General features: G+C 43.6%; 2 protein-coding genes and 1 long non-coding RNA gene across 4 annotated transcripts; 1 reads left to right on the plus strand and 2 right to left on the minus strand.

Annotated features, from left to right (window-relative positions):
• Positions 1-1,657: 1,657 nt before the first annotated feature.
• LOC134107520 (serine/threonine-protein kinase pim-3-like) lies at positions 1,658-2,964 on the minus strand. The gene is made up of 7 exons (XM_062559371.1): positions 2,961-2,964; positions 2,797-2,891; positions 2,658-2,705; positions 2,368-2,571; positions 2,103-2,283; positions 1,840-2,010; positions 1,658-1,749 (listed from the first exon to the last, which is right to left on the minus strand). Exons 1-7 carry the CDS (start codon positions 2,962-2,964, stop codon positions 1,658-1,660), a joined length of 795 nt encoding a protein of 264 aa, XP_062415355.1.
• A 76-nt stretch (positions 2,965-3,040) lies between these two features.
• Positions 3,041-4,957, minus strand: LOC134107471 (uncharacterized). Its single transcript, XR_009942743.1, has 4 exons — positions 4,875-4,957; positions 4,137-4,316; positions 3,564-3,743; positions 3,041-3,170 (listed from the first exon to the last, which is right to left on the minus strand). It is a non-coding gene; the product is annotated as an uncharacterized LOC134107471 (long non-coding RNA).
• Positions 4,958-18,440: 13,483 nt separating this feature from the next.
• On the plus strand, positions 18,441-21,667 carry LOC119198895 (holocytochrome c-type synthase). Of its 2 annotated transcripts, none has more exons than XM_037456481.2 (8): positions 18,441-18,590; positions 19,264-19,378; positions 19,486-19,533; positions 19,692-19,825; positions 20,021-20,169; positions 20,343-20,462; positions 20,608-20,694; positions 21,093-21,667. In XM_037456481.2, exons 2-8 carry the CDS (start codon positions 19,270-19,272, stop codon positions 21,289-21,291), a joined length of 846 nt encoding a protein of 281 aa, XP_037312378.2. In that variant the 5' UTR covers positions 18,441-18,590; positions 19,264-19,269; the 3' UTR covers positions 21,292-21,667. The 2 variants fall into 2 exon arrangements, with proteins under 2 accessions (XP_037312378.2, XP_037312379.2); XM_037456482.2 differs by having other exon boundaries at positions 18,482-18,590; positions 19,269-19,378.
• Positions 21,668-25,502: the final 3,835 nt, after the last annotated feature.

A 25,502-nucleotide genomic window follows, 5' to 3' on the forward strand; every position in this document is an offset into this window, starting at 1 on the left:
TCGAGTGGGAAAGGTAAGTTGCATTGACACCTTTTGGATGGAGAGTCTTATCTGATTGGCAAAGAGTCCTGCTTGCTCCGTGAAGGGTGAAGATGCCGATGGGGGCGGTGAACAGAGGAACCCTTGGAGGTGGATCGAGCTGAAGAACGAACGATGATGACGACGACTGGAGTTCAGGTAAGCTCAGGTAAGCTCAGGTAGGCATCTGGAAGACACAGCAGTGAGCTCGGAGAGTCTGTGGTGATGGAATGATGAGATCAGACAATGGGTGAGTGATGCATGTTGGGTTATAAAGGAGTGCTGGTGATTGGGCTCAGGTGAAGATGATTAGTAGTCAGGTAACAGGGATCTGGTGATTGAATGAGCGGGAGGGGAGTGGGATTGAGTGGGAGGTGGTGTTGAACGGGATGAAGGTGGAATCCCGACAATATGTATTTATATGTACATATATGTATATATATGTGTATGTATATATATATATATACATATACAAATATATATATGTGTGAATGTATATATATATGTATGTTAGAGTGTGTATGTATTTATTATGTATGTGTATGTATTTATTATTATTTAGTATTTTGTATGTATTTTTATATATATATATATATATTCATGTATCTTGTGTATATCTATATTTTAGTTTGTATGTATTTATATATGTATTTTGTATGTGTTTTTATATATATATATATATTCATGTATCTTGTGTATATTTATATTTTAGTGGGTATATATTTATATATGTATTTTGTATGTATTTTTATATGTATATATTCTTGTATCTTGTGTATATTTTTATTTTAGTGGGTATATATTTATATATGTATTTTGTATGTATTTTTATATGTATATATTCTTGTATCTTGTGTATATTTTTATTTTAGTGGGTATATATTTATATATGTATTTTGTATGTATTTTTATATATATCTATATATATTCATGTATCTTGTGTATATTTATATTTTAGTGGGTATATATTTATATATGTATTTTGTATGTATATTTATATATACATATTCATGTATCTTGTGTATATTTATATTTTAGTGGGTGTATATTTATATATGTATTTTGTATGTATTTTTATATGTATATATTCTTGTATCTTGTGTATATTTTTATTTTAGTGGGTATATATTTATATATGTATTTTGTATGTATTTTTATATATATATATATTCATGTATCTTGTGTATATTTATATTTTAGTGGGTATATATTTATATATGTATTTTGTATGTATTTTTATATGTATATATTCTTGTATCTTGTGTATATTTTGATTTTAGTGGGTATATATTTATATATGCATTTTGTATGTATTTTTATATATATATATATTCATGTATCTTGTGTATATCTATATTTTAGTGGGTATATATTTATATATGCATTTTGTATGTATTTTTATATATATATATATATATATTCATGTATCTTGTGTATATCTATATTTTAGTGGGTATATATTTATATATGTATTTTGTATCTATTTATATATATATATATTATTTATATATTTATGTATCTTTGTGTATATCTCTATGTTTGTTTGTATATATACATATATATTATATATGTATATGTTTTAGTGCATCCCTATGTAATGTTATCTATATGTGTGTGTGTGTGGTGCGTTCTTATCCGGTTATCTGAGCCACTGGTGATTTCTGAGCTGCTCCAGCGTTGGACGGGTGGCGGGATACTTTCTGAGGCACTTCTTGAGGAAGTCGTAGCAGTCTGGAGAGAGAAGGAGAAGAAAGGTAAAGACCATCATCAGAACTTGAAATAAAAGGAGCAGATTTGTGTGTGTGTGTATAACGTTCTTACCTGTGGACATCTCTTTGGGGAGAGACTGACCACCCATAAAGAACTTGGGCGTGTTGAACACGTTCTTCTCCTCGTGGAGGGCATCAAACAGCACCGTTCCGATCTGAAACACTGTGGTGGGTTCTGCTGTGTACCCACATTCACCGTAAACCTCCGGGGGGGGCACACTCCCTAGAACACACAGACATCATGAAAAGAGACAGTGAGAATGAGACGAGTCACAGACGGGTGGGTGGAGAACAGAAGCAAGCCGGACGTCTTACCGAAATACTCAGAGTGTCTCTGGCTCCCCTCGTCGTAGCAGCTCATCCCAAAGTCGATGAGGAGAACCCGAGGGACAATAGAGCACGTCTCAATCAGCATGTTGTCTGTCTTTATGTCACGGTGGAAAATGCCGTTGCTCTTTAGATTGAGTGCCACATCCACCAGCTGCCTGAGTATGATCTGACGGACGAAAAGAGAGAGACGAGGGATCAGAAGAGGACGAGTCGACGCACTTTCATCGCTGTGACTGAGCTGATCGCTCACCTTGACCTCTTCTTCCGTCATGGAGAGTCCTTCCGCTCTGAGGTAGCTCCTGAAACTCTTAGCGTAGATCGGCCTCTCCATCACCAGCACCAGCTCCCTCTCCAACTGGTACCAGTCCAGCAGGGATGGCGATGTCCCCTCTGACTCGGCCGACAGCTTCAACAAGATGGCGACCTCTATGGAGATTGTGTTCCCATTGGTGTCCTGTGGTTAGGGTTAGAGAGATGCCTCCGTGATACACTCACAAACAAACGGTGTCATTTTAACAGCAGCAGGCGTTGCCCACTCACCTTATGTGTTAACCAGACGTCTTCATTTAAGATGTGTTTAATGGCAACCTGCGAGATAGAAACAATACTTTTGTTAGCGCGTGTGCGTGTGTGTGTGTGTGTGTGTGTGTGTGTTGGGGAACTCGTGTGCGACGCTTACGGGTCGGTGATCGGCTCTGCGGTAGCCGGCAAACACAGTTCCAAATCGTCCGTGATCAATGTGATCCAGTTCCTTATATTTGGCTTCAAACTCTTCTGCAGACAAAAACATGTTGTTTTAACACATTAGTGAGCGACAGCGACTAGAAGTCACCTAAACTCTACCCATCCTACGACGGTAATGCCAATTTGAATTTGACCCTGAATGTGATAAAGTCTAAAACAACTGACGTTGTTTGGTGGGCTTCTCCTTAATGTCCTCAACGTCCTCGGTGACCAGTCTCCTCTTCCTACTCGGTCCTTCCTCAGCATCGTCGACCTTCCTCTTGGCTCCTTGGTTCTGCCCAACGACCTCCACAGAGGGGTTGTAGCTTCCTACAGATGAGCAACAACACACAGCATGGTCCTTTGGTGACAGTCACACCAACACCGACGTGGACAGAAAACCCCTCAAACCAAACCACAACATTTTGCCTGAAACATGTGGCTCGCTTAATAATGTAGAACATCCTTCTCAAGTAGTTTTCCTTTGATTGGCTTCACCTGGCAAACTAATTATTACAAGTGTCGGAGATTGATTTCAATCATCCAAATGGCCCTGAGACCCAATACCATCCACCAGTTTAACAACACAATGAATGATTAATTTGCATAATAATGTGGGACCCGGTGTATTTAGATAAGAGCCCAGCTGAAGTAGAAGACCAGAGCCCATCTCCCACCACAGTGTGAAGCCCGTGTTCAGTGAACTGATGATGGGACGCTTACCAGTGACTGACGCTGCCTCCTCTCTGGGTTTTGTCTTTTCTTGACTCTTGATGGTTGGCTCCTCCTTAACGTCCTCGGTGACCAGTCTCCTCTTCCTACTCGGTCCTTCCTCAGCATCGTCGACCTTCCTCTTGGCTCCTTGGTTCAGGCAAACGACCCCCACAGTGGTGATGCAGCTTCCTACAGATGAGCAACAACACACAGCATGGTCCTTTGGTGACAGTCACCCCAACACCGACGTGGACAGAAAACCCCTCAAACCAAACCACAACATTTTGCCTGAAACATGTGGCTCGCTAAATAATGTAGAACATCCTTCTCAAGTAGTTTTCCTTTGATTGGCCTCACCCGACAAACTAATTATTACAAGTGTCGGAGATTGATTTCAATCATCCAAATGGCCCTGAGACCCAATACCATCCACCAGTTTAACAACACAATGAATGTTTAATTTGCATAATAATGTGGAACCCGGTGTGTTTAGATAAGAGCCCAGCTGAAATAGAAGACCAGAGCCCATCTCCCACCACAGTGTGAAGGCCGTGTTCAGTGAACTGATGATGGGACGCTTACCAGTGACTGACGCTGCCTCCTCTCTGGGTTTTGTCTTTTCTTGACTCTTGATGGTTGGCTCCTCCTTAACGTCCTCGGTGACCAGTCTCCTCTTCCTACTCTGTCCTTCCTCAGCATCGTCGACCTTCCTCTTGGCTCCTTGGTTTAGGCAAACGACCCCCACAGTGGTGATGCAGCTTCCTACAGATGAGCAACAACACACAGCATGGTCCTTTGGTGACAGTCACACCAACACCGACGTGGACAGAAAACCCCTCAAACCAAACCACAAAACGGTGTCTTTTCTGCTCAGCTGAATCTTTAAGTGAATATTTGATCATTTCTAGCAGATCCTCCAAAAAAAGAACGCTGGCTCAATAATGGAAAACAACTCTGCAGAATAATAGTTCAAAATGTTCATGTGTGTCCCCTCAATTAACAATTGAACTTCACATACGTGTCTTCTCAATATCGCCCATCATTCTATGTTGGTTGTTTTTTATTTTAGGTTTTGTTATAAGGCGGATACTGTGGTCTTTTACACATACACGTAAAACAAACTACAAAACCCCCGTTGAAATAATGTGAGAGACAGATATTTTAAATCCTGAGGGAAAACCAAAGCATCTGCATTCATATCGCTATAAGGACGTTTATTTAGCTAAATACACCAAGAGCCCAGCTGAAGTAGAAGACCAGAGGACATCTCCCACCACAGTGTGAAGCCCGTGTTCAGTGAACTGATGATGGGACGCTTACCAGTGACTGCTGAGCTGGACGCTGAGGTGAGATTGATCTTTGTGCTCTTTGACAAGACTTTAACCAAGCTTGTGTTTTCATCTACAGAGGAAGGAAAACAGGAAAAAAACATTCATTTTGTAGTAAACTAAAATCTCCAACTGCATTAAAAGGGTCTTATTTTATCCTTTCACGGCTCAGACTCAAAAGAAACAGTAAGAAAAATGCCCAAACAGTATCTTTCAAAGTAGCCACTCTAAATTAGAGCCTTCTGCCCCTGACAAGTCCAATAAATCATCAACACCAGTGAACGCAGACATCTGTCTGGATTCCTCACTCACCTCGAGCCTTTTTACGTAAAAGAACATCCATCGTGGCCTTCTCACAATCACAATTTGGGCTGGACCAGAACTTGTGTGTGTGTGTGTGCAAGTCTTGCAACTGACTGACTGAATGTGCCAGAGTGTGTTCTCATGTGTGGAGAACGGAACACGGAACACGGAGGGTGGTGGAACGTTCTATGCCCACGGTTGTTTCCCTGGGATCACAGTGAGGCGTTCTAGAATATGCAAATGAGCATTTAGAGCGGACGTGTGATTGGTCGTAGAAAGCAGGCTTATTGCAGCCACCAATACTGATAACAGCTGAGATTTTATCCGTATTGAGAGACGTACATATCCGCACTGAATGTATTATTTTTTGCACAGGTTGCACATTCAGTGCAATTCAGGTTAAATACAGCCCCTATACACTATGTTCTGCCAAATATGTCCGTTTCTTGCACAGATATAACTTTATTTTTTTTTGCTTTTGGCTGATAGAGTAATCTTGTTACTTGAAAGTCATTGCAATTTTTTTTTTTTCTTCTATTATTTGAAAAAGCACACATAGTTATTACAATGAAAATTCAACATGTACAATTTAGTAACATCTTTTTGTCAGATATCTAAAGTCCATTAAAAAATGAACCAAAGGTGATAGCGATAAATTAGGGATAAAGTATGTTTAGTCGTAATTATAATTAATACTAATAGTCTATAGGTTTTTTGAAGAAACAGAAAAGATCCATTTCTTAATGTTACAGATCATCACTGGATACATCAGCTCCAGTACAGTTTATTTTTCTTTCAATTTCACACATTTTCTCACCATTTATTTTGATCTATTTATTTGATAAATAAAGACTTTAGGGGTAATAAAACCACAATAAAAGTCCTTCTCAAAAAAAAGATGAGCTAACAGCCATTGGTTCCCATCCCTTTTTAGCTTGGGACTGCTAATCAGACGTTTTGTCTCATCGACTGTTTATAACAAGTGGACAGAGTTATTGTGGCGTCGCTTGTGGGCGGAAATCAGCCAATGCCAACTGTGATGAAGGCTGTCGCCATGTTGACTTTTCCAGAGCAACGAACAGAACGCATCGTATTTGAAATGTGAGGGAGGGACGTGGAGAAGGAAGCGCCTCTGGTAGAAACCTGACAATTACAGCAAGCCCCGCCCCCTAGCATCCCCTGAGGTGTGTTTGTCTCTAGATGGACCATACTTTACTAAATGAACATCATGCTGAATGGAAGGAGACTTGAAACGACACATGCAGACTGAGAGAATGAATCCAGCGCCTCATTTATTTTCCCATAAAATTCTATGCAATCAAACCTAAACGCGTGTTTGCGACGCCAGAGGAGTCCTCAGCAGAGACAGAGGTTGATGCCTTATTTCACGACGGTTTTTTTAATATTGAAAAACCTCTGAAAATGAGTTGATGAGTACAAGCTTACTGTAGAAAGAACGTTGTGCTGTTTAATTGTCTTTTCCCATGGACATTCTAGCATATTATGTGTTTTGCTCATTAATACAATGTGATAAGGGTCCAATTCCCTGTTGATTTTCACGTCACATAGCGTTGCCCATCCAGGGCAGATGAATATCTGATTCTACTGCAGAGTCTTCTGTCCTTAGTATATGCATGCAGATTGTAACTTTTCTAGCTGAAAACAAAGCCAAATATAAGTGTTTTCATCAGTTTGGGAGCGCTCAACTCGTGTTTCTAATTCTGACAATATTTGATACAGGATGCTTTAATAATGACTTTAATATATTTGGTTGTAAAATGTTATTTCTACAAAGTTAGGAAAGTCATTTTTAAGTCTACGCCGATGACATAAAATGAATGCTCCCGTTCACCTACACCCTCTAAAGGCCAGGCATTGCAACAGGGACCTACACAGTTTGGATTGTTGCCTCCCGAGTCCAAGGACAAGCTCCAGCTTTATGTAGTAAAACAATGAGCCGCACAGGTAAAGTGTTAATAATAAGGTGGTCACTTGTTATCTTTGCTCATTGGCGTTCGAACGCATCCCACAGTCCTTGTCGCTGGACGGGACCTCCACAGCATGACCTAAGAATGGAAGCCATTCACATCCTCCCACTAAACCATGTGGACAAACCCCATCACCTGGTGAAGACCATGGAGTGTGGTAAGGGAGCCTTGGGTTGTAATGGGAAGATGACTGTTTGGGGAAGACGGATATGGGGGTTTGCCAATATAGCCATGTAGTGACAGGAAGTGTTGTTGTCCCTGGTGGGGGGGGGGGGGGCAGACAGCTTTTTGTGCCGCCCGGCCGTCAGACAGCAGGAAAATCTCTGTTCAGGGAGACAACCCTCTTCTATAATGGGTCAAAGGTCGTCAGTGAGGAGGATGTCAGGGCCACGAGTCAGCGCTTTGTCCCCCATGTGGCTACATCATGCCGCTGACAGGCATGAATAGGCCGGGGCCCCCCCCCCCCGCAGCACAGAGGACAATGAATCATGTATTCAGACAGATGCATTCAGGTCATCCCCTTTAAGCTAAAAACATGACATGGTGCTCTTTGTATTACAAGGTAGTATTATACTACCCACTTCAACACAATATTACACCCTCTACTGTATTTATTATTCCACTTTAATATAACATAATATTCCTTGAACCAGCGTTACGTATTTCAAATACAAATTATGAGTAACTGTACCCCCCCCCCCCCCCCCCCCCCCTCCCAACAAGTCCACTGAAAGGGTTAGGCTCAAGCTTCAGAGCCTGAGCATCTACCCCAGGTCCCGATGGCCTGATGACATCACAAGTGGGGGAGATCTTCTCATTGCGTATCTTGGGGCGCTGAGCCCATTATATTTATAATTATAATATTTCGTAATCTTATCACAAGAGATAACTTCAATGTAGGAATCCTTCAGGTGCTAGATGTCGCCGTGCACCTGCTTCCACGCCATTGGCCTGTCGGGAGGGTCGTGACCTTCATGTTGGCACCCTGGTGTGTATCCACTGTGTGGGACCCAGCCAATGGATGTGCTTGAAATGGTAGCTGCCACTCCATCCCTGTTATAAGGTTGGGTCCTTAGGTCTGGAGAGTTTGCAATGACTCACAACAGGGGTTCCCCCGCTGTCCATCCTGTGACATCACTCCGTCCTAACCGGCTCTGTTTATTTCATGAGGAGATGTGAATTGAGTTCCTCTGGATGAAGTCTTTGGATTACAACGTCTGTAATCTGGGGGACTGTATTCATCTGGCACTAACTTGAATTACCCGAAATGACTAGAAACAAAATGCAAGCACACACACACACACACACACTCACAAGCCCATGCATCTGCTCATGGCAGCAGCTCATTGACCAGCGGCCCTGAAGAATAAAGCGTCTGTTTGCAGTCAAAGCTACAGGACGAGCCCTGAGGCGACGCCCCTCACCGATTGGCCGACTGGCTTCAGCATAAAGCTCTGTAGTGTGGCAGATGGTGATTCCAGGGTTTAGCTCTCTGTCAACGGTTATAACAGAGCTCAACAGATGCACTACATATTTTACTGCAGTTGTAGATCCAGTAATATGATGGAAAATGTGATGTATTACTTTGAGGCGGTTGGTGTTCTGTAAGCATCTCTGAAACAAACTTTGTTGGCCTGCAACAGGTCCTCTTTTACCACAAAATGTAAGGTGTGAAAAGCACTTTGATGTAACCCCATACTCTATTTCTACTAGTAAAGGCATGTTGGACTTATAGCCTCCGCCTCCCTGCGAAGCATTGCTCTGGTTTCCATTCCCACCGACGCAGTATCTGAGGCGTGTGCGCAGACGGCTTTTTGTGTGTCCCTCAGGCAGCGCTGCGTGGTCTTTCACCACCTGTCAGTGTGTGTGGACACACACATCCACCCGCTGAGACAGCACAGGGAAGGTCTGAATGGAAACCAAAGCAAACAGCAGCCGTCAAGTTCACACTAGCTGCTCAGGTACAGGAGGTGTTCACTACCACCAGGGTGGAAGGGGCACACACACACACACACACACACACACACACTCAAACCCACAGGGTGCATTGGAAAGGGTGAGTGACAGAGGGAGAGAGACAGCAGTGTTTTGGTGTCAGCCATGATTGATTGGGACCAGGAACATATGGTCTGCCAGTAAATCATCCTTTTACTTCTGAACTGTTTGCTTGGTTTCAACCGCTGGGTTCGGCTCACATTGAATGTAGAGTGAAGGAAAATAGCATGAACCACTGGAGCCAAGACCGCCAGCTGAGACCACTGTGTGTGTGTTCTTTACTGACCGCATGAATACATGGACAAACGTACATTTTGTTAAATCCACCATTGCAATGGTAACATTTAATGTGTAATGTTAAAGGTGCCAAATGTATTGACAAACCCTTGGGGGATAATCACAAGACTCTGCAGCCATTTGCTGCAGTGTAAATATTGAACTTAGCATAGCTTTTGCATGCATCGCTGTTCAACACCCCCGTGCAAATGCATGTGGCAACAAGGGCAGTGAAAACATGCTGCCATTTCTAAACACCCAGATTGCAGATTGAAGAAGATCAGATCAATACTTTATTCCTACTTTAGTACTTTATTGATCCCATGCCGGGGAAATTCAATCGACGTAACTGTGTGACGGAGACACTGGTTTTTGACTGGGAATAACACATTTAGAGAGGCGACTCTATGAGAAATAACATGTCAGACGGGAATGGAACGGTGAATGCTCTCAGGCTGCATGGCACTCTGACCCCGTTGGCTGCGGATGAAGGTGTTTACACTTCCTGATGTAAAGTTTGATGTCTGGCGGTTTCTCCTGGCAAAATGATCTGGCAATCTTTTTTTTTTTACACTTTGCTCAGAAGAACACATGTTTTCTTACTTAAAGCCTCAGAGTCTCAAATTCCACAGTATGTGAATTGGCTGAGGCGTCTATAACTAAAGTTAAAGGACACTACCCGTACCTTTATTTCAATATTTTTAATAAAACTGTTATTTTCACAGTATCATATTTGTTTTGAAAAGAATTTGATTGTTACTATTCATATTGTTAGTACCAATAATAATTGTTATAACTAGTAACTAGTAATAGTATAACTATTGAACTGGTTTGAACTTTAGACATGGCTCTTGTGTCCCTGTGTCAACTTCTCTTCCTGCCTTGTCCTGTGACTGTCTGCAGTGTCCATGATTGTTTCCACCTGGTTCCAATCACCTGCACCTCCCTGTGTATTTAAGCCCTGTGTGTCTTGTGTCTCATTGCATGTATGTAGCCTGCAGCCTGTAGTCCATGGATGTTCTGCATGCATGCATGGATGCATGCTCCTGGTTCCCCTCTGCGTTTTGTTCCTGTTGGCCTTTCTGTCTTTTGTAGTTTTGGAGTTAGTAGATTAAAAGTCTGCATTTGAGTCCTCCTGCCTGCCTCTGCGTACTCTGTCCTTAACAAAAATGCTGAATTGAAAAGACTAGACACTGGATATTCAGATCATACACTTATGTCTTACATTCAGAAGTAGTCCTTTTCTCATAGACTTCTACAGGACCCGAGGAGGCGCCCCCTTGTCAGTAGAGAGAACTGGTAATGCATGCCTTATAGCGTCATTACCATTACTACATTACTACTGCAAGTCGCTCGGATGCAACACTGTGATCACAGCTGAATCCCAAAGAGCACAACACTGGCGCTGGAAAACCCCCAGCATGCTGCACTTCTGGCCGCAGGCCAACAGTGATGTCACAGCAGGTAGCTGAACACCTGCTGTGACATCACACCTTAAACTACCACCAGGTGACTTGACTATGTTATTATGAAGCCAGCCATAAAGCCGAGCCTGTCAAAAGTAGTTTCCTGTTATTGTTTTTCTTGTTTTCTTGTTTTGGTTGAAAACGCCACAGGAGAATAAAAGCAGCGACACATTCAAACCACATTTTAGATTAAGTGATAACAGAAGCTCTTTGTGTCATTTGACATTTAGCTGATGCCAGAGAAAAACAATGCAAATCAGATCTGGGTTACGTTACTGACTTGTTTTTTCCTTTATTTATGTGTGTGTGTGTGTTTGCAAACCAGTCTTCGAAGTCCAAACAATAAATTCATCTCGCAATCTATTTTCTAGTTGTGTTGTTGGAGATGGAGAGGAACCCTTCCAAAACCATTTCCACAACCCTTTGTCCACAAAAGGGATTGAAATGAATCCTTTGAGTAAAAGAAGAAAACATGTAGCCAGCCATAATGATTGTGTTGAACCAGTGGTTTGAGATGCTCCTTCCTTCCATGATGAAAGCCTCTCACTGAAGAACCCACTGGAACTCATGGGCATTTTTGTTGGCCACAACCTTTGTGCAGTGGCGCACATCCACAACATGAATATAGATATAACATAAATAAATAGGACGTAAATAAGTTGAGGAACTTCTCCAGAAGAATGTGTAGATAGTTAGTGTAAACAGAATATGCTCACATATCCAATAGCTGGCCTCGATCTCTGGAAAACATCAATTCTAACGTTGTTGGGTTTGTGCTATGAAACCACTTAGTGACGTTTAGGAAAAATCATGGTTGGGTTAAAAAAGAAGAAGATGTAAACAAAGTAAACAAACATCAGTGCAGAGCACTCGTCAATAACCAGACTTTTAAATAACTGAACTCTCACATATGGGAATTCTTGATGCCACCGGCTCCAACATCATTAAGCTGTGTAGACTCCTTCAGCCCGGGTCACCATTGGCCCACTGCACTGCACACTTTGGGCTTGGTTCAATATGGAACGCACTGTACAGGGGTGGTTTGCCTCCCTCAGCAGCCAGTTGGGAAGCTTTGGTCAGACTCCTTTCAAGGAAGGAACGATTCTAGGAATCAGGAACATTTAATGCCAAAATATGTCCGACATCAAAGGAATTTGACGCTGCGGTTGGTGCATAACATCGGACAATGAGACAATAGACAACAAGACAAAAAGACAAAAAACATGTTCAATTGGCGTGAAATGGCATGTTCAATTTATAGATTTAAAATGTAAATATAGTAATAAAATAAAACGGAAGGCTATGGGCTAGAAATGAATAAAGGATAGCAGGAGATTAAATTAAAAATAAAAGGCTTTTCAAACCATTAAGACTCTGCCAATGTACTGAACATCACGAGGAAGGCTTCAGAAGTCCACATCTGCTAGTACGTGTGTGTGTGTGTGTGTGTGTGGTATGCATGCTTAATAAATACCTCCTAACATGTGCCTGCAGAACTACAAAAAGCATCAATGTGGGCTGCACACATGTACATACACATGGCCTTCATTTCACCGAGGCAACTGCTGGGATCAGAGGGCGTCCCCTGCATTCTTTTACCGTTTTCAGAGAAAACTGCACGTGATTATCAGCATTTGCCCAATGCGCCATGCAGCGAATGATCCACGCATGTATAACGCAACTGTTTTTCATTTACCTAAAGACAGCATAACGTTTGCTTCACATCAGCCGCTAGCAGTGTTCTAAAGACTGTGTAGAAACGTTTTTTTTAATTATTTTAATTAAGTGCAAGTGTTAATCAAGTAAAAGCACAAGTTTTAGAACTATAACATGCGTGCTATAACGTGTGCAGTATCAAAAGCACTCATTGTGCCGAATGGCCCTGTAACCGTACCAGTGGTTTGAGATGTTTGTTGTGGGTCACGGTGACACATTTTGGGCTTTTCATTTCAAGCCACGTCGTTAGGTTTGGGCTATGAAAGCACTTACTGAGGTTTAGGAAAAACATCATGTTTGGGCTAAAAATAAAGATGGATACAAAGTAAAGTGTAAATAATGTAACTTAGGTCAAAAACATGACTTTTAAATAACTGAAGGGTGAAAGTCCTGTGTTGGTGGTACCTTAGGTAACCCAAAGCAGTCTTCTTCCTGTTATACTACACCTCTTGATCTGAAAATATGATTCAAATGAAACTCTGATGAACCGCATCCAAACATGTTCTAATAGAAAATTGGAATACAACCATAAACCTGAGAAGTTGTTTAACAGAAGATTTTGAAACTTTCAATGAAAACTGAAGCATCAAATTCTGCAGAGTTGAGTTACAGAGCAAAGGGTCTCTCAGATGAACTGGTGACTGCTGTCTTTCTCTGGTAGCTTGGAATAATTTAAGCCAATGTTGGACTGGTCAAAACTGCCCTTTTTTCAGATCCTCTCCTAATTAATTTTTCACATTTACAATTGTCCACCTCTCGCTGTGCCCACCAGCAGACAGAGACACCCCCACGCCGCCGGCGGGATATTTTGTTGTGTTTACCCGCCACACCTCCAAGACCGGTCCACTAAATATCGTCTAACATGAAAACGGTCCGTGAGGTACAAATGGCCACTGCCTAATCTCTTCTACACGCTCACCAATAGCACACGCATCTGGCGACTTTGTTCAGGTAACGAGCCCCCTCGGATTGGGCACTGGTTGTCTACAGGCGGTTAACCCAATGGCCCATTTAAAAACATATAATAAAGTTTATATTGTATTTGTACTTCAATATTATCTACCCACCGATGGTGTGTTTTAAGCATAGATAACTAAAGTGCCCTGCATCTGCGTTACAGTTGAGCTTCATCACAGCGGATGACATCAGCAGCCTGTCTGTTAGACCAAACCAGTGCAGCAAATAGTACATCTTGCCACAGAGCTGTAACCCACTGCTATGAACATCTATAAAAAGGCCCTTCGGAGGCCACAAGAACCAGAGCTCTGCTGTGGAAGCGCCTGTGTTTACGCTGCTGCTGCATGGACAGAGCTGGCCTCCAGTGGAAAACCACTCCACAGGGACAGTGCAGCGTGCAGATGTTGGATGGCACCAGATGAGTGTCGTATTTATTTTCTTGCTTCTGGATTGGTCGCCCAACCTAGGAGATGACTTCAACCATTACGAAAAGGAATCGGGGCTAATTCCCAAAAGGCGTAGTCTGCAGAAATTCAGAATTACGGAACGATGTCCCTGAAGGCCAGATGGCCCTCACACGCTTGGCAGGAGGACCACCACGAAACCCTCAGTCTCTTCAGGAACCCACCTCAAAGATGCCTAAGAGCTGCAGATTCTAAAATGGTCCCTTGAAGCAAGTCCATCCCCACAGACCCCGAAGTGAAGATGCCCATCTTCACAGCAGATTTCAACATGTTTACAGGTTGGCAGAAGAACTGGTTTTGTTTTAGACCTGTTGGCCCTGCAGTTCTCCTACAGAGCCCACGGGTCTGTAGGAGAACTGTTCTTTGAATCTTTATTCAACTTATTCTCTTTCTTCGGCGCCCCCTTTCAACACTTTCGGCTATTAAGACCATTCAAATATTCAAATGTTCAGCTCCTTCAGGAGAAGGGTCTTATGACTTTCAGCTTTCTTTAATTTATATTAGTTAAAATCATCAACTTTTTCAGCTTTTCTAATCTTTCAGCTAGAGACACCATTTAAACTTTACAATGTTGACACATGTGTTCAGTAGAGTGTTGTTTCTCTCACAATCACATTATTTTTTCGGCTACCTCAAATAGTTTTGCTCCAGGGGGACATTTGTTTGAGGTGTGGACTCTGTGTAAATCACTGTCTGTCTGTGAGCAGCTTCTCCGTTACCATGGATACTCCATTACCGTTACCATGGATACTCCATTACCGTTACATGGTCGTTAGCCAGCTGAACCGTAACAGGTGAGAAATATGCTGCGCGCGGCGTCTTCTCCGTTTCTGCATCAGTGAATCTGTGATGGACAGCGTGGTCTACTTAAGAAAGCCGTGGACGTGCACTGATCCCAGATGTGTGCTCCTGGACCGACTCAGCGCCTCCTCCTCAGCGCCTCCTTCTCAGCGCGACTCGGCAAACGTGCAACCGATTAATCCGCGATGAGCAGGTCACACTAAGTCAAGCGCAGCTTTATCACTTAGCCCCGATTTCTTTATTCTACTTTTGTGCCACACACTACTAAACTAATTAGACGTCTGATGGGTTCAGAGAATGTCCTAACTTTAATAGTCTTATCTTGATTTGCGCACACTTTAGATTGATTTCTTGTATTCCCTAAAATCAGCAGTAATGGTGGTAAACGGCTGTTATGTGGCCATATTGTTGTTGCGTGGCAACAGTTGCTGTGTTGCTGCACCACTCCTCCTCAGCCAAACCCTGGTGCTCAGGGCCACCCCCATGGACGGCGCGGGGACTGTAATTTCCAGCTAAAACTGGGAAGATCCAAACCACAGGAAAAAAATCCCAGTTTGGAATAAATAGCCAGTCTGTGGTGTGAAGCCCTTGGCAGTCTGCTTACCCCTGAAACAACCCAGGTACTCTGAGCCAGAGCTGGTTTTCTGCTGGTGGAGGTCAGTGGGAGGCATGCAGGGGATCACTTCAGATGGCCACGTAAACACAACGCTGTGTAAGTCAGCAGTCAGACCTGTTCACTGGATTTCACAATGAAGGGGCCGCATTCATGTCATTTTATTCTGCAAACAGACCTCGATGAACTGACAGAAACTGAGGATCAGGTCCAACCAGCACGGAGGGCTAGACCACAATACATTGAACTCATCAATAAATAATCAAGTAACAGCTGGACAGCAGCTCAAACTGCGAAAGTGGCCCCCCTCCCTCCCCACCCATCCGCTGTCACTCATCATGACAAGCTGTCCGTTCCCACACAGCTGCTCCTCGGAGGCCGAGCTGCAGGGCCCCCATAGAAATAAAGCTGTTTCTGTTGCTGGTTGGCTTGCAGGCACAGCAGGACGACACACTCCATACTGGAGAAGGTCAAACATCAGCGAAGCAAAAAGGGGAACCTGATACTTTGTGCAACGCTGGTATCTCTCCTGGTGGCACATCTTTCCTTGTCTCCGTGCGTTCCTTAGGAACCTCTCCCTCCATCTACCAGAGGCCCTGAGACGTCCACATGCACCTGCTCCCCCACCCCTCAACCCCCCTCAGCTGGTGCAGCTAGGTCGGACAACCTTGTCAAAAAGAAACATGGCGACACCTGGTCCTGTTTAACTGTGTGCAGGAACGCGTGTTGGATTAGTTTCTGGGCATGTGATGTATTCACAGTGCTACACATTTACTTAGATAACTCTTGCTAGATGTTGTTCATATCCAAATAAGTAAAACCAAGTTATTTAGCCTTACAGCTGCCGGGAGAAGAACTCCTAGATGCTCCTTTGCTCCAGATGGTCAGACCCTGCTGCTGTAAGAAAGGTCTCCTCAGGCAGCTTTGGTCACTGTTATTCCAACTGGCAGCCCATGACAGTGGACTTATGTATGATTATATGATGTGATCAATTATATGATCAAATAGTTTGTATCCTCGCCCACTGTGCTCCTTCAGTATTCACTTTCTGAAGGGCCAGTCTGTGTCGGTGATTAATTGGACTTGTCCCACGTTAACTAGGGTATGTCCTAAGTGAAGACTCGCATGTCCCATGTTAACTAGGGTATGTCCTAAGTGAAGACTCGCATGTCCCATGTTAACTAGGGTATGTCCTAAGTGAAGACTCACATGTCCCACGTTAAATAGGGCATGTCCCGGGTCAGAAAAGACGCTTCACAACCCTGAATGAAACCAAAGGGAGCGTCCCGTAAGGAGGTGGCAGCTGTATGTGTGAGTGAACGTGGAGTGTGACGGAAGAGCTCAGTTATGGAAAAACCTGGACTACAATCCACAGCGATGTATCACAGCTGCAGGGACATCACACTCAGACATTGAGCCATGACACTGTACATTCACAAATAGATTTAACCAGCTGCACCTCCCTCCTTTACAACCACATTTAGTGAACCTCCATCCACAGAGGGGTTTCTGAGGCAAAGGGGACACCTTGGACAACAGTTACGTTCCTATCTTGCATAAGTAGAAAAGATTCCTGCATCAATATGTTCAACGTGAATTTGGAGACCTGGGTCAAGGGCCAAAGACAGAGACGTCTCAGTGATTTCTCATTAAGTCTGTGGACAGAGTGGGTGTTCTCAGCCACAAAGGTACAGAACAACAATAGAGCTTTGAATTTTGTGGAAAGTTCTCATAAAAGCAGAGAAAACAAACAGGTTTAATGAGGTGGTAATTCCTGGAATAAAACTGAAGGAATGTGTGGATCTGTTGTGGTCGACGGTTACATTTGTTTGGCATCACTGTGTCCTGCCTCTAACATGGAATCGCTCTCATCTAAAAAAATTAATCATGGATTGCTTTTCTTTGTTAAACGTACTTCTCTGTATCACTGAACACAACAACAACAACAACAAAAGAAATCGATCCATGTAGAATGACAAGAGCAGTAACTCTCTGGTTGAATATGGTTCTGTGTTGGGAAAAAAGCTTTAGGGATTTTAAAGTCATTGGATCCGAGGAATAGAGAAGCCCCAAACTGTTCTTTTGGGAAATCGGTGTTGTTTGTGTGATTTTCAGATTCTCTTTTTTCCAGTTAAATAACCTTCTTTCTTTCTTCGTTTCCATTTAAAATAAGCTACCCAGTCTTGGTGAACTGAATGAAATGAGTACCTGGACTGGACAGCTGACACAAAGGGACAGAGAAGACTCAAATTGTCCCAGAGACTCTGGAGGTCCTGTTTGGAAGAGCAGGGGAACTTTTTGGTGGCCCCAGCACTACTCATTTAAGTGGTCTGCAGGTCCCCTGTGAATGTGACAAAAACATACAAAACTACACAATGATATGGGTATGAATATTAAAACAATAGCATTGCCATGTAATGATAGGGGCTTATTTTTGACCAATAAAGCAGATTTTGATTACTACCATAATTCTACAAAAAATGTTAACTTAAAGCAGTCTTTGGCGCCGTTCAGTGGACAAACACCACTACAAAAATAAGATAAACCGTGTTCTGTAACTCCTGGAGGGGTTGTTATCATTATGTAAAGATATGGATTTTCTAATGGAACTAAAAATGTATTGTACACGTTCATACAGTAAATATGACTTAATGCTATTAGTCTGATATCAGACACTTGTGTGTATGTGTTTTAACCCAAGGAAGAGTGGAGTGGTTCTGGGCTGTTATTCTATAGCCACAAAAATATCCAAGCTGCATTACCTTATTACAGATGCTGCACTTATTACCTGTCCATTAGCACATATGGCCTCATAGGTTCTAAAGATCTATTTGTATATTGATCTATATAATAAGACCGTATTTGGAGATGGACAGAATTCCATGAACATCCAAGTCTCCAAATTCCCGTGGGGCTCACTACATGGGAGGGAGAATACTGTTGCGTTGTTGAAATAAGCTATGTAACGATGTCATATCACCCGGATGTTACCAGATGTGTACGTCCATGTGTCGCGTAGAACGTGATGACGTAGCGTCTTACGCAGCGCTCACATAATCATAATCAGCAGCGTGTCCTGCACGTTGACATTGGGATAGCAAACCGACACAGGACCGTCTCCTCTCACAGGTATCTTATGAGTTTCTGTCGCTCTTATTATATTCACACCATGCCGCAGATAATGCTACTACACAGAGACCATTCACGTGATTTGTTTCCTTTTTAAAGGACCTTTGGTGGGACGGTTAACATTGGCTAACGTTAGCATAGCTGCTAGGTATTTAACGATTCATGACAGTTCCTATTCAGCTAAGCCTTCTAGAAAGCACCAGTATCGTGATGTGCGTGCGTGTCTTTCACCAACTCATTTTACTGCCTCATTCCATCGTATTTAATACATTTCGTCACTACTTTAGCTTTGATGCTAACGTTCACCGTGAGGTTAATGAAGGATAACTGGGGGTCGGATCGGATGTCCGGTTGTTGAGCCATTCTGAAGGGTACTACTTGATGTCAGGTGACCATCGGAATGTCATCAGATGTCATACTAAGGGGATAACCTCATTAACCACTTTGCTCCGAGAGCTGACCTGTCAAATACAGACGTACCGTTAGTTCTTATGGTTTATAAGTGCTTATTGTGGAGTAAATGAATCCATACGTAGTTAATTGATCTATTGGGAGAAGGTACCGTGCTGCCGACTGCCCTCGGATAGCTAGCGGTTAGCACGTAGCCCCTGGTTACCCGCAGCAGTTGACCTGACTGCGCGTGCGTGCGTGTGTGCGTGTGCTCATCTGACAGGGCAGGATGGGAGCTTCCTTTTCCACACCTGCTGCTCCCTCGGTCCGGGCGGAGGCCACGATGACCGCCCCCCCGCAGGGCTGCCCCATGCACCAAGAAGCCCCGCCTGTCAAAGGTGCTGACAAACGTTGTTTCTTTTAGTTCTACAACTAGTTTTTGATGCTGTAGCAGTAATTGGTGAAATGATATTGACATTAGCCATTCTGGGTGTGCCTCTCTTAGTGTCTCCTCCTGCAGAGTGTCCCATGCATCAAGCTCAGCCCCCCAAAGGTAACTGTATAATTCTGCTGTCCATCAAACAAAAAAGGTGACCGTTGAAATGTTCTTTTTCTTCGTCTGTCAGATTTGGTCGACGTTGGTATTGGAGGTTTTAAGGTATTACTGTTTGTACCAGCGCTGCCTCAATCATGTGCGCTTGTGTCCTGCAGCATCTCCTCCCTCGGCGTGTCCCATGCACAAGGCGGTACCGGGTCCAGCTCATCAGGACCAGGCCTATGACTTCGTTGAGTGTCCCATGAAAGCAGCAGAGGGGACAAAGACTGACATCGACCCATCGAACATGGTAACTGCACCACCATAGTGTAGTAAAAGAGTGGGGTGGGTGGAGAGTGATGGTACGAAGGCCATGTGGAGATGGATCCATGTGTGTTCTGTATAGTGTCTTTAGACTGGAGAACTAACAACAGGATTGCGGTTCACAAAACTATTGTTTAGCCATCAAACAAATTACAAGTGTCTCTGCTGCTCATGTGTACAGATGCCTCCTCCGAACCAAGTTCCTGCCACAGACCAGCCCTTTGCCCTCCCCCTGGCCAGAGAGGAGTCCTCCATTCCCCGCCACGACACAGACAAGAAGTGGGTTTACCCATCTGAGCAGATGTTCTGGAACGCCATGCTGCGGAAAGGGTCAGTCCGTAGATGTTGACATGGAAGTAGCCTAGCAGCTAGCTTAGCTTAGCGTTGCCCAAAGTGGTCCGTTTGCCTTCGGTTTGCTGCACAGATGTTCTGTTTATTTACTTCCACTGCACAAAGCGCTCCATCTTCAACTCAGTCCCTCCCATCTAACTCACTGCACCTAGATGGCGCTGGCGTGAGGACGACCTTGGCCCCCAAGATATGACCAACATCATCAAAATCCACAACACGAACAACGAGCAGGCCTGGCAGGAGATCCTGAAGTGGGAGGCGCTGCACGCAGGGTGAGAGCTGCTGTGTGTGGTTGGTTCATCCTGATGGGCAGCTGTCACTGACATGGGAGCTGCGGTCAGTGTGTGACTGCTGACCACAAGAGAGATGTCCATTCACCACACTGTTATCCGAGACGTGTCTTGTGTTGTCTTGCAGCGAATGTCCATGTGGGCCGACCTTGAAGAGGTTTGGGGGTAAAGCCAAAGAGTTCTCCCCCAGGGCCCGCTTCCGCCACTGGATGGGGTGAGCTGCTCTCCCTCTACCTCCCTATGCAGGGATTCTTCCTGTAGCCAGTGTAGCATTAAGGCCCTGGCCAGTACACAAGACGAAGATACCTGTACAAAGAAAGGGAGGCATTCTGCACACTGAGTGTAGGGAAGTCGCCCCAAAATGTATTATTTTTATTATTTTCAACCCACTAACATGATTGCTCTTAATTACTCTGAACGTATGTCGGCCTCAGAGAAGTGAGATGCTGCTTTAAAAGGGAACAATCGCCCCCCAAAGTAAGAATGGCTGGTTTTTAGTGTTCGAGATGTCTGCCGTCTCTCCAACACACACAGCTTACTTCATGTAGGAAGACGAGTACCATCTTGTGTTGTTGGCTTCATCTCTCTCCTCCTCCTCCTCCTCCTCATTAGCTATGAACTGCCTTTCGACCGCCACGACTGGATCATCGACCGCTGCGGGAGGGAGGTGCGCTACGTCATCGACTACTACGACGGAGAAATCAACAAGGAGAACTACCAGTTCTCCATCCTGGACGTGCGCCCCGCCTACGACTCTTTAGGCGCCGTTTGGGACCGCATGAAGGTGACCTGGTGGCGCTGGACCTCCTAAAAGGGACTTAAACACAGACTGTGAATCTGGCGTTCTTCATATCAGTTCTGTACCAGATGTATGGTGGTGTGAAAGAAAACATGACCACACCTCAAGAGTACAAATAAAATGTAGATGTTTGAGTGTTCAGAAGTTGTCTAAGCTGCATAAAGCTTCATCTGCTCATTGTAGTCAGTGGGGGCGTCGCCCTGCTCTCACTTCAGCTCGGCTCTTCACTTGTTCACGAGGCACACTGAGAAAATGGCCACGATGATGCCTTTGCTGATTCTCCAGTCCGCCTGCTGTTGCTTCATTGTGAGTCATTCATTCGATCGGTTCCATGATGTCCTGTAATACTGTACGTTCAATTCAGAAACATATTAAAGTTGAAATAGTACCTTGTGGACGTTGCTAAAGAGCTTCTGCTAACTTGCCTATATTTGCAGTTGTCTATGATCAACTGCATGTGTGCGCAGCATTAGTCATAAACTACGTCTTTTGGACCAGACTTCCACAGAGGAGAACATCTCACTGCAAACCTTTGATCACTGATAGTCATCTAAAGGCTCAAAGGAATCGCCGTGATGGAAATGTCCCACCAGGACGCCCCCAACAATTGAGCTGTTTTTGCTTTACGGTATGAGTTGCGACAGAAAGGGTACCTGCATCTAAATTGACAGATTACCATGGCAACCGTGCAGCGGGTGATGGATGTTAGGCTTTTTTGACTAAGGCATATAGCTCTATTTTTTTAAATGTCCAGAAGGGAGTGAGGGTGGAAAAGCAACTCATCTGTTACTCTCGTGTTTCCACATCTGTTCACATATTCAACATTTCATGTGTGTATTCTTTATATTTATTGATTGATTCAATTTCTGAGGGCATAAACTTGGTGCTTGAGAAGTTTCTGTATGTATTATACAACATTTGACTAGCTTTATTGGTTAAGTAAACTGAGAATAAAGCAAAAAACGTCTGCCTCTGCATCATGTGTTTGGATGGCCTCTTAAACGGGGAGGGGACCCAACATGGACGGTCTAGCGCCATCGGCTGGACACTCAATAGAATCATAGCTGGTTCTAATACACCAGAACGAACACGCTGCCTGACGAACTCAAACAGGGAGCGTCCCGTTAACATCCACAGTGTAATGGATTGGACAATTTTTTTTTTTCAAATAATAGTACAACTAGTACTTGCTTCTTCCACTGCTAGTTCCACAATTACAACTATAACTAGTACTAAACCTTATATTACTACAAAAAATGTATTTTTTAATTCTCAGCTTTTCCTATTTCTATTCTTTCAGCAACGTTTAAATTAATTTCAGCTTTCATTTATTTCTGTGTTTTCAAATTCATAGAAGCTTCTCCCATTTCAGTTCATTTCAGCTTTTCTCATTTCTGTATTTTCAGCATATTTTAAATTTATTTCAGGTTCACCTATTTCTATTCTTTCAGCAATGTTTTGAAATTAACTTCAGCTTTTTGCATTCCAATGCATTTTCAGCAGGAAATGCATTTTCTAGTTTATTCCTGTCGATTTGTTGAAAGTCCTTTTCTAAGTGGACCGATGACCAACTTTACCTTTAATCTTTATCTTTACATATGACAATCACAAAATAGTCCAACTCTGCAATTCAGTACTGCATGATTTTGTACTAACTAGTTCCTGACATAGTGCATAATGTGTGGTTCAGGGACAGATGTCTCTAGCTGGTTCTTCTCCTTCCTCCTCTTGTGCCTGTTTCCATCCACGCAGGATCAACTGTCACAGTGGAGTCGGTTTCAACTCCTCATTTGGCTTTACGAAAACAACATTTTCCATTCCCATGGAGACGTAGTTCTGAAGATGAACACAAGAGGGAGCTGTTTGACTAGAGTTGACACACCTGAGCAGAATGAAAGTGTTAATCTTCAGCAGTGAGGATGCAGCACGGGCAGTGATCCAGAATACTTCATTGTTCACGTTCCACTATAGACACACAGTGCTATTCATTCATATGTCTGCTCTCTCTGACAGGTTACTTTAAAAGGGGATTCATTTCACCTTTCTTTTCAATCCATCACATTTTGTCACGTATAGAAAAGCAAAAAAACAACAGGCAGTGAATAAATAATTAACTACCTTTTCTCAGATTAGGAACACAATATCCAAGAAGCAAAGGCAGCCCGGTCACCATGGGCAACACAGCAGCTTTTAGTAAAGATGTCAAGCCACCTGACGGAACAACCAGGGCCCTGATCACTGGGCGGGGCACAGCGGGGGGGGGGGGAAAGACTCCCCATGTAACAGGACAGCGAGGAAGACACGACGCATGTAGGCTAAGTTGGGTTAACTCCGTAAAAATATCGTATTGTATTACTCACGGCCAAATGAATTGAATAGATTAACGTGTTCATTTTGACAGCCCTAAAAAAAACACATCTATGTCCAAAGGTTTTATTGGTCCCAGGTGCAAGTCCCGGGTCGTTTTGGCCGATTTACATGTAAAATACATTCTTATTGAAGTTCGAAAGTCCGCAAAAAGAGCATCATGTTTTTTTAAAATTTTTAATCCATTGTGGTTGTTTACAGACCCCAAATGATTGTGAGAATTTTATCATCTCCAAATATTTATGGACATGATTGTATATTACATATTACAGTTCATAGTGTAAATGTTTAGTTTCGGGTCTTCAATACATCTTAATGTTCATTTAGCCATTGATGGACCATTTAGAGTAAATATATATATATATATATATAAGCTGGGCATGCTTAAGGGCGTGGCTACCATGTGACTGACGGGTCTTTAATAATGCCAATGCTATCTATGGTGTCTCTGTCACTGGGCGATGGCTGAAAAGCCAAACTCACACCAATGGGGTGACATCACAACGTCTCCGAGTCAAATGCGCGCTTCAGAATGTTTGTTCCTCTTTACTGTGTCATTAGTTTCAGTTTTTAAATCCCTTCTGTGAAGAAAGGAACAGATCTTGGATACACAGTTGATATATAAAAATGATTTTAAATTTGAAAATGTGCCCTTGGGTTTTCAGAGAAGTGAGAACCCGCCAGCTGGGCGACTTCCTACAGTCGTCCTGCTGGTTACCTGGCAACTGCTCATGGCCAGGAAACAGTTCTGCCCCCCCTCCCCTGAAACACAGCAAATGGTTGTTTTTGAGATGAAGCACATGAGACATGATGTGTGAATGAATCGGGTGCAGAAGGGCTGATGGAAACTCTTTGCCTTCCCTATGGTCACCTTTGCTTAGGTTAAGCTTTCATGATTGGCTATTCATTTGGACAATGGGAGTTTATTCCTTCCTCAAACAGATTTTATGTCAATTCCTCCCAATTCTAATGGTCCAAAGTGCATTTGTGATCGTCTGTGGGCTGTTCCTGTAGGCGGATGGAGCGAGAGCTGAAGGCGCTGTGAGCTGCACGCCTTGTGGTCCGTTGCGAGCCCCTGCAGCGGACCCTTTGATTCCAGCCTGAGTGCAGAATGTCACCGCAGGGAAAGAACATCTCCCTTCGTGGCCAAAGTGGTTCCACAGAAGAGCACACGACGTCTGGGGACCAAACGGATCGCATCATACATCGCTGGTCGTGGCGCGTTTCTCCTTTAAACCCATGACCCCCTGCGGGTCGACCACGGAGACGGGACACATTGATTTCCCGTGTGTCAGATGGCTGCTCAGCCCTCAGCAGATGTTTAAGCAGCCCCTGGCGTTCTGCGTGGAGCTCCGGTATTTTGTCACATTCTGCTGTCTGCAGGAGGCCTCACGTCTGCCACGGGGCATCTGCTCACACCATCGCTGGCCAGCTCCCTCCACGGGTCGGCCCGCCCTCAGCCCGGGTTCCCCTGGTTAAACATGGAAATCAGAGGGAACATGCATCATCCAGGCGTCTGGTGAAAGGGACTTTTTGTCCGATGTGTATTGATTCCACTGCAGTTTAAAAACGGAGAGGTGAGGTTTAATCCCACTCCTGTCGTAGCCATCATTAATGGACCAATGACATATTGGTACCAAGAGATATGCTGTGCAGGAACAAGTTTCCGTTCCTTCCATAATGAACCAAGATCCTACAGTATTGTGGCAAAAAAGCAATACTAGGTGTGCTAGTATTAGCATACACCACAACAGCTTATTAAAGCAGCACTATTCAACATTTCTTATGACAACAACAGCACCCCAATCCTTAATGCGTGATGTGAAAGCTGTCGCTCCTTCTTCACACACCAGCAC

The sequence above is a fragment of the Pungitius pungitius genome, chromosome 19 (genome assembly GCF_949316345.1).
Source record: "Pungitius pungitius chromosome 19, fPunPun2.1, whole genome shotgun sequence".
In the NCBI taxonomy this organism is placed as follows: domain Eukaryota; kingdom Metazoa; phylum Chordata; class Actinopteri; order Perciformes; family Gasterosteidae; genus Pungitius; species Pungitius pungitius.